The sequence below is a fragment of the Zootoca vivipara genome, chromosome Z, assembly GCF_963506605.1.
Source record: "Zootoca vivipara chromosome Z, rZooViv1.1, whole genome shotgun sequence".
In the NCBI taxonomy this organism is placed as follows: domain Eukaryota; kingdom Metazoa; phylum Chordata; class Lepidosauria; order Squamata; family Lacertidae; genus Zootoca; species Zootoca vivipara.
Genome location: NC_083294.1, coordinates 21556291 through 21565951, shown reverse-complemented (window position 1 = coordinate 21565951; position 9661 = coordinate 21556291). Strand labels below are relative to the sequence as shown.

The 9661-nt window shown below is 44.8% G+C and overlaps 1 protein-coding gene across 3 annotated transcripts in view; it reads left to right on the top strand.

Annotated features, from left to right (window-relative positions):
* The first annotated feature begins 5425 nt into the window (after nt 1-5425).
* LOC118084163 (ubiquitin carboxyl-terminal hydrolase 12) overlaps nt 5426-9661 on the top strand; it is a 50554-nt gene continuing 46318 nt past the window's right edge. For all 3 annotated transcript variants that reach the window (XM_035113521.2, XM_035113523.2, XM_060270514.1), the window contains exon 1: nt 5426-5588. In XM_035113521.2, coding sequence (XP_034969412.1) covers nt 5586-5588 — 3 coding nt within the window. In that variant the 5' untranslated portion in view covers nt 5426-5585. The remainder of the gene's footprint in view (nt 5589-9661) is intronic.

The following is a 9661-nucleotide window of genomic DNA, read 5'->3' as shown; positions in this document are numbered from 1 at the left end:
GGTGCCACATAATATTGGCACAGCATTTTAAAAACTCAATTTTGTAGTGTGGCAACAACGGCACTTTGTGACTCCCTGCCTATGGATAGCAGGCAGGCACCGTTATTATATTCTTTTCCATGCCTGCTGAAGACATTCTTATTTAGACAAGCCTGTCCAGATGGTTAGAAGGTTTGTATGAGTTTCAATTTATTTTAGTCTGTTCTATTATGGTATTAGCTTTCTGTATGTTTTAAGTTATGGTTGTAAAAATTTTTTAGCAATGATTTTATTATCTTCTCTGTTTTGTAAACTGGGTTGGCACTGCAAATAAATCAATAAATAATATACACATTTTTGCAAAGCTATTTTGTCTAAAGTGCTACATTTATACATTTCTGACCTAATATATGTGTTGTTCTACAAATTACTGGGCTGGAGCATTGCATTTCAAAATACAGTGTGCATTATTGAAGGACTGCACATGGGTTTGTATTTTGTTTCAGTAAGTGTGAATTAGACAGGTTCGGTTTAAATGTGAACAGAAATTCTCTCCTGTGCTTAGCTGTATTGAGTGTTAGTCATACCCAGAGTCAAGCCACGGAAATTAATGAACACGACTGACTTAATTTTCTTAGCTCTACTCTGAGTTAATACTCAGTTGGCTACAATTTTGCTTCCCCAGTTACCAACCCAGAGGCTACAGCAGGGGTAGGCAACAAGGTGCCCTCTAGATGTTGTTTGATTGCATTTCCCATCATCCCTGATCTTTGGGCATGCTGGCTCGGACTGATAGGAGTTGGGATCCAACAATATTTGGGAGGAATGCACTACATTTGACTATCCCTGGGCAGTAGAAAAGTATAGCGGGAGTTGCACCCGTAACAAAAAGGTCTGCAAGTAGCCTCTTTTGAAAAGAGCTAGTGAGTGCTTGGTTCAAGAACCTTCACACATACACACCCCAAGTGCAGAGTGCAGTTTCAGTAACACAGCTGCTGACCCAGCAGGGATAAAGTATCAGTACTGAACTCATTGCCCTATATAATTTTTGATATCTGTGATATTCGGGGTTTTTGTTTGTTTGTTTATAAACTGGACTTTTATGTATTTTAATTCTCATATCTGTAAACCGCTTTGAGATTACTTTGCTAATGGCAAGTGATACATAAATATTATTAAATTCAAAGTAAATCGAATCAAATCGTCTAAGGCTTCAGCCACAGAGTGAAAACCAAAACAAGAACATTCCCTGATTAATTGGTAGGATTGTAAACAAGTACTGGTAACAAGAATGGAATGTTTGAAAAAACATAGGAAATACCCTGATGGAAGGGAGTGTTTTTTAGTCATTAGTATTAGATTAGATTTCAATTAAATTAAATTATGAATTGCTTCTCATAAAACACCCTAAAGTGATTTTGCAATAAAATCACATATAAAACAATTTCAAGTACCAACACATTGGGATAAAAATATTCCCTTAAAAGTCTTTTTGGAAAATTGAAGGTTCAAAGGTTATTTAACTGAAGGTTATTAAACTTGTGAGACTGGTAGCCTCTGTTTTGAGAAAACTCAAAAACACAATGAAGAGTCTTGTGGCATATTAAGAACTAGCACGTTTTATGATGGCTGTGCTCTCGTGGACTAAAAGTCATGTTGTGCTATGATCTGCAGTTTTCTGATATATTATGCACATGAGTGTAGGGTTAGGGGGGATGGAGTTAAATGGCAATAAAATGAAAGTATCACAGTCTCACAATTCAGTCAGAGCTTAGATGAACTTTCCTCAACCCAATACCCTTCAAATGCTGTTGGATTGCAACTCCTATCACCTCCAATTGTTGCAAGCTGGTTGGGGCTAATGGGAGTTGAAGTCCAACAGCATAAACTAGAGGACATCAGGCTAGAGTAGGCTGGCTTAAATGTATGCTGCCACTTTTATTCAGCAATGCTAAAATGATTGCGATATCATCAATTATTGCCACTGCAGTCATTTTGCGTGCATCTAATCAAATTTCCACAGACGACTACTCCTTCACTGCAGCAGGTCAAGGGACTTACTGTTAGTGGGTCCCAAGGGCGTACCCACCATGCGGCAAGTTAGGGCAGCTGCCCTACTCTAGAAGCAGGGCTGGTGGGCAGAGGCGGAGCACAGCCCGGCGGAGCGCGAGTTCGCCATTCCCGCCGCACCGCGCCGCACCCTCCCTCCAGCTCCCCGACGCGCCCTCAGGCAAGGCCAAGCGCGGCGGGGAACCAGGGAGCGCGGCGCGGTGGGCGGGAACGCCGAACTCGCGCTCCGCTGGGCTGAGCTCCGCCTCCGCCCACCAGCCCTGCTGCTAGGGAGGGGCACAGCCCGGCGGAGCGCGAGTTCGCCGTTCCCGCCCGCCGCGCTGCGCCCTCCCTCCAGCTCCCTGTCGCGCCCTCTGGCAAGGCCAAGCGCGGCGGGGAACCAGAGAGCGCGGCGCGGCGGGCGGGAACGCTGAACTCGCGCTCCGCTGGGCTGGGCTCCGCCTCCGCCCACCAGCCCTGCTTCTAGGGAGGGGCACAGCCCGGCGGAGCGCGAGTTCGCTGTTCCCGCCCACTTTGTGGCCCCTCCCCTTCCGTGCCTTGGCCCCTCCCCTTGCCCCCCCCTAGTTTTGATCCTGGGTACGCCCATGGTGGGTCCCCTCCTGAGGAGCAACCGTCCACAGATGCCCAACTGTGCTCGCTTGTGATACCAACCCCAATTTCCATTTAATTCCAGTCTTATATCCTCCACCTTCAAATGTATTTGCTCAGTGGGCAGGACGCACATGGATGAATGGTGGGGGTGGGGTCTGCCCCCATTTCCCTGACATAGGTACATTGTTTAAGCAGAGTTATAATGTCCAGATAGGGCTACAATATAGAACTGAAGGGTGTTCTAAGTATTAGTTGTTAATGGGTAGAAAAGCAGATTGCCTGTGGCTGGAATATGAAGATGAACCTATCCACATTTACCCTTTGCCCCACTCTTACCATGTTTTAATGCTCTGTGCCCAAATGTGGGTTCTTCCCCAGCTTTTCCTGTGGAAATATACACTTTAAACTGAAGTGAAACCAAACAGCAATTTGGGTTTGTTATTTGCTCCAATTGAGCTTTAAAGAGCAGCTTTTTGTGGGGAAAGCTGTGGGGTAAACAAAACAATACAAAAACAAAAGCACTCAGACATGGAGCTTTTAAATGTGGACCGTGCCTAGAAAGAGCAAAGGAAAGGTAAGTGTGGATAGGCCTGAGTGATTAACATTTCCGCTCTAGTTCTTGCTGACATGATAACAGAAATCCCTTTAGCCTCTCTGTTCTGCTTGTGCCTCTGTGCTCTGTTCTGCAAATACAATAGTCTTGTTTCAGTGCAATTTAATTGCAATTGTTAAAAATACACTGAGAGCCTCAAGTGTAAAGCAGTATAAAATGTTATTTTTGGAGTTCTATTGTTGCTTGAGGCTGCCTGGGTGCCAAGCAAAATATAACTAAAAACACATTTTTAAATCCACAGCCAAAAGCAACACAGACTCTAATGATGATGAAATGCTCTGCAAACACAACTAGAAAAACTTCTCCCACAGCTGCCACCCCCTTCCACCAATGCAGATATAAGAAAGGCTGCAATGCTATCAGGAACCCAGACCCACTGCAATCAATGAGACTCTCTGAAGAACATGAGCAGCCCCCTGTTGGATCATGTCCTTGTCCCATCTAGTCCAGCATCCTGTTCTCACAGTGGCCAACCAAGTGCTCATGGGAAACACACAGGACCAAGTGCTCATGGGAAACACACAAGCAAGACCAAAGCATAACATCACCTGTGATTCCCCAGCAACTGGTAGTCAGAGGTATATTGCCTCCAAAAGTGGAGGTAGACCCATAACCATTGTGGCTAGTAGCCATTGATCATCATATCTACCATGATTTTGTCTAATCCTCTTTTGAAGCCATCTAAGTTGATCTTCCATATCAATGTGGCTTGGATTAGGCGTCAAAGAGAAAGTGGGGCATATCTAGTGCTGTGTCTGTTAAAAACTTAGTAGGGCCTGCCACCCCTGCTCACATTGCTCACCAACCCTGCCACACCCCATAACCTTTGCTAACCCCCTCCCTTTACACCTTGCCCCAAAGCCCTCCCCTTACAGTTTATCCCCCAAACCATCCCCTCCTCTCATATAAGAGCCTTGTGGATCAGGCCAATGGTCCATTTGGTCCAGCATCCTGTTCTCACAGTAGCCAACCAGATACCCTAAGCAGGGCACAAGAGTAGCCTCCCCTCCTGTGGTTTCTTGTAGCTGGTATTCAGAAGCATTACTGCATTCATCTGTGGAGTTCAAACAGCCCGTTCTCCCATCCCCTCGCAGTTGCTACAACCCCACTCCCTGTCCTCTCATAGCTTGCTCCATCTATGCCCATCCCTGTTTATTCCCCACTCCCATCCCTGAGGTTTTCTTCTCTTGGCCGAGGTGGCGGCAGGATGAAGGGGAGAAACACTTTGTTGTCACCACAGGATTTGCAGATACCCTCCCCCCCTCTGCCTTGCTGTTGCATATCCCCGAGATTCTAGTTTAGTGGTTGGAGACTGTTCCCTCTTGCTAATTTTGCAGCTGGCACTGACATGGAGGAAAGGAATAGGAGGCAGAGAGAAGGGGAAGCTGACAGAGAAAGGGGAGAGTCTGGGAGGAGAGACAGAGCTTAATCTCAAACTGGGCTTTTCCCAGTTACTCCTTCTCTCACCACCACCAGTGTTCTTCGTACCCTCTCACTTTGTGTCTCTAGTACTGTATCTCCATGTAGGCTTCCTGAAAAATGGGGTGGTGGCCATGGAGTCTTGGATCCTCTCAACACTACTTAAGTGTATGTAAAAACAGTTTGAATTTGGGCCCTACCCACAGATTCACCTCAACGTTCCTTCAATTATTTTTTTAAATTCTTCTGTCATTCCTCCAAGGGGTTCAAGATAAAAATAATAATAACTATTAATTTATTGTTTATACATCGCCCATCCGGCTGGGTATATAAGTGGGTTTCTTTACCCCCAACAAGAACCAGCCTGTAAAGGGAAGACAAAGAAAGACTGAATGGCCCACGGTCACTCAGTGAGCTTCGTGGCTGCACTGGGACATCGTATTGCTTCCTTTAAAAACCGCGAGGACCTAGCACGGAGGAGGGAACCTGTGGCCCGCCACGTACCGATCCACAGTCAGCAAGGCCATTGGTCGTGGCTGATTTTGAGCGCGAGTCCATAAAAACAAACAAACCCCAGTATAAGACCATGGTTTAGGGCTTAGGCTTAATAGTTAATCAGTCCGGCTGTAAACGGAGGCGCGAGTAGAAATGGAAAGGCTAGGCGGAATACAAGCAGGGAAGTAGGGGCAGGCTGAGCTTCTGTTCTCACGGGGACGGGGCGGGACGGGACGGGACGGGACGCCGGAACTCATATTTCGGGCTTGTGGAAGGGACGCCGGAGCCATTTGGGCGAGGTACGCGTGGCTGCCCGGAGCGCTTCAGCGGGTGCTCTAGTGACGGCCGGGAACCACCATGGCGGCGGCGGGTGGATGGAAATGCCGGTGACGGTCCGAAAACTCGCCTCAGTCTTACCATGGTAAGGGGTGGAGAAGGGGCTCCAATCCCACCTCTTGTCTCACAGGGGATTCTACCCCATAGGAGCTCCCCTTCTCCTCCCCGCCCCTTGTCAGCCCCCTTCTCCCTCCCTCTCCAAGCATGCCTCCCCTTCCAAAATTGGCCGGGATAGAAACTGGAGAGGGCAATAAGTAGGTGGGTAAACGAATAAAATAAATGAAAGTCCTGCCCTGTAGGACTACGGCGACCAACTTTTAAACACGCCCCGTCTTCTGATTTCTGTAATCCCGCGTGTGTTTTGAGCATATGCAGAGTTCTTTTCCACTTCCTCCCCTCTCCCCCCCGCAAGGGAAACAATAGCTTTTTTTGTTTTTGAAAGAAACGACCGTGCATTCAACTAAGCTGGGTGGGTATTAAGTGGACCCATTGAAATCATAGTCATGTCTGAATTTCAGTGGCTCCGTTTTGAGTGGAACTTAGTTGGGTGCAGCCCAAAGTGTGTAACTCTTAGCACATGTGCATAGTTGTTCCTCTGCTTCCTGGCACACCTGTCCCAGACTGCCTCATGAAGGACAGCATCCATTTCAAAAGAATGAGGTTGATTTTAAAAATGTTTAAAGGGCCTCCCTTCACAAGAGTGACATATTTGAAAATAGGAGGGAAGATTATCAAACCTTTTTTTGTGCATGTCTGTTTTCTGGCTTTACATCCTCCCATTTTTACAGCTGAGAATAAAATTCTACCCACTTTTTCCTAGCAATACCACCCATCTGTACCTTTTGTATCAAACAGTATCAAACTGGCTTGCCGAGATTTCACCTCTGAAAGTTTGCTTCAGAAAGATATCTCTCACTTTCCCCCCTTGCTCTTGTAAACCTTCCTTGCCCCCATAGTTAATATCATCCCTTATCCCAAGGCTATTTCATGTACAAAACATTTATGTGTAGGAAATGGCCTGAAACAAGTCTGTGCATTTGTCATCTTTGGGGATCATGCATGTATTCACTGAATTAGCTTTATGTGTGGAGCGCAGCTGCAATGGGAATTTGCAGCCTGAATGTGAAGGTTCAGTGAATTATAAATACAGTAACTGACAAAAGGGTTTCTAACATACTTTTCTCCACATAATTGTTTTCTCGGTGGGACTTGCTGGATATGTGAAGCAGGAAGCTGAATGTAGAGGTCAAATTTCTGGAAACAGTGGAAGAGATTGCATTTTTTCCCTTTTTCCTCATCTTCCTATTTCTTGCTGAAAGGTTTTTTTTTTGCAAATTAGAACTCACTGGTTCCTTCTTTCCCTTTCTATGTGCAATCCATAATGGACATTGTACCTTTAGGTTGCATATCCATTTTCCACCCTCTGTTTTGTAGAGCATCCTCCGTTCTCCTAGATACTTTCCATGGCAAACTTTCTCCAGTAAATATTAGAAGTTCCTACTTGGTGTTTTTGTTCTCTTCTTTTTAGGTACTTGACTTAAATTTTATTTATTACATTTATATCCCAATTTGCTTCCATTGTGGAACTTGAGGCAGTGTTGTGCATTACATTTCCAGGGAATCCAAGCATTGACCAATAAGGCTGCCATATCCTGCATCTTCAGTCCCTGTATCATTATTCAATGTGCACCCATTCTCATGACAAAAGCTCATACCAATGACAAACTTAGTTGGTCTCTAAGGTGCTACTGGAAGGATTTTTTTTTTATTTTCTTTCCACACTGCTTTTGTTCTTGCATGTGTTTCTTGCCTACATTTGCCTCTGGAACCCTGTTGGGGAAAAGGTATGGGAAACGTCAGGGAAAGAGAAGGATTAAAGAACTGCTATTCTCTATTGCAAAGTTTCTCCTGTTTCATCTTTCTTTTTTGCAATGGTGTAGGGGCCCCCATCATCAGAGTAATGCAGCTTAACGTATAATTAGGCCCTCATGATACTTCCCAGAAACTATTGGACCTGCCCTTTGTAGTCATACCCTGCAACAGAGGTAGGAGACCTGTGACCATTCATATGTTGCTGGATTACACCCCCAGTCATCCCTGACCACTGGCCATGCTGGCTGGGGCTGTTGGGAGCTAGAGTCCAGTAAAATCTGGGTTTCTCATCAATGCCCTTGAAAGTTCTCCTTCCAGGTTCTCTTTCAAGCTGGTGCCATCCATCTTCAGTTATTCCAGATCTTTCTCCTCCTGATCTTTCTTCCAGATCTTTCTCCTCTCTTCATCAAGACACTATACTTCTGTTGATGCAGCCTAGAATAGCATTAGCCTTTTTTACTGCTGCATCACACTGTTGGCTCATGTTAAACGTGTGGTCTACTAATACCTCCAGATCCTTTTCACATGTACTTCTGGCAAGCCAGCTGTCCTCCATCTTAGCTTTGTGCAGCTGGTTATTCCTGCCTAAGTGCAGAAGATGACGTATGTCCCTATTGAAATTTATTTTGTTCATTTTAGCCCAGTTCTCCAATCTGTTAAGGTCGTATTGAATCCTGATTCTTTCTTCAGCAGCATTAGCTACCCCCTCCAAGTTTGGTGTCATCTGCAATTTGGATCAGCATCACCTCAGTTCTTTCACCCAACTCATTTAGATAAACACTGAACAAAAATGGACCCAGGACAGAATTCTACAATATGCAACTTGCCCCTGTTTTCCAGGATAACAAGGAATATCTAGTAAGCACTCTTTAGATTCAGACACTCAGCCAGCTACGAATTCACCTAAAAGTTACCTTGTCCAGTCTACATTTTACCAGTTTCTCCACAAGAATATCATGGGGGACTTTGTCAAGAGCCTTACTGAAATCAAGATAAACTACATTCACAGCTTGTAACTCTTATCAAATACTGTAAAATGATATCTTCCAGGCCTGACTTGTTTTTGAGAAACCCATGCTGGATTTTAATAATCACATCCTTTTCTAAGTGCTCACAGACAAATTCTTTAATAAGCTGTTCTAGGACCTTTCCTTATATCAATAAGCTCACTAGTTGGTATTTACCTGGGACTTCTTCCACTCCCTTTTGAAGATGGGGACAACTTTTTGCTCACCTGTCTGCAGGGACCTCACCTTTTCTCCTAGAATTCTCAAAGGTTATAGATAGAGCTTCTGAGATTACACCTGCAAGCTCCTTTAGTACCCTTGGGTGCAGCTCACCAGGTCCTGGAGATTTTAATTCATATATAGTAGCTAGATGTTTCCTTACCACCTTTTTTCCTGTCTTGGGCTGCAGCTCTCTCCTTGCATCATTTATTCTGTTATTACCAGGTTGGGCACTGCCTTCATTTTGGGTGGAGACAGAAGCAAAGTAGGTGTTGAGTTGAGCCTTCTGACACCCAATAGCTTTTCTCCATCTTCAGCATGCAGAGGGAGATTATGAGGGGAGTGATTGTTGCTTGTTAAAAATATGTACATATGTTAAAATGCTTTGGAGTGCCTAATGCTGCTGTGGCATTTGTCTAATGATGTCATGAGATGATGGGTTTATAGTTGGGAACCATGGAGGAAAAAGGGAAATGTGAATTTAAAAAGATACAATAAGCATCCTGTGTGGGAGATCAAGCCCTTGCTTGGCAATGGAAAATTATGAAGGGAGATCCATTCTAACAAAGTGGGATCTGATTGACATCAAGGGAAAAGGTATGGTTGAAAGGACGCTGATCAGGTCTGGGTTTGGTCTGTGCTGGGATGGGATGGGAGAACACCCAGGAATACCATGTAAACCATCTTTATCTCCATTGTGGAATAGAAATGTGATAAACCTAATAATAATAATAATAATAGACATTAAGTTGCCTTAAATATAAATGACCAGAGCACTTGAATGCATTGCCACAATTAAGCGTAGCAGATGGAGGGCTGAGAGAGCAGTAAAGAAGTAGTATTGGTACAGATGAGGCACAGGTGGCATGCTCATATCTCCATACTGTACCCCTCCCCAAGGAGTCATGCTCTACCCATCTTCTCCCATTTCCATCCATGCTTTGAACATTTTCCAGCTCCGGTGTAATTAATTATGTGCTCTTGAAGTCCACTTTGCTTCCAAAGCAAAGTACTTTCTCTGTAGCTCTTAGCTGCAGCCATTCTACAACAGCCTGACAAC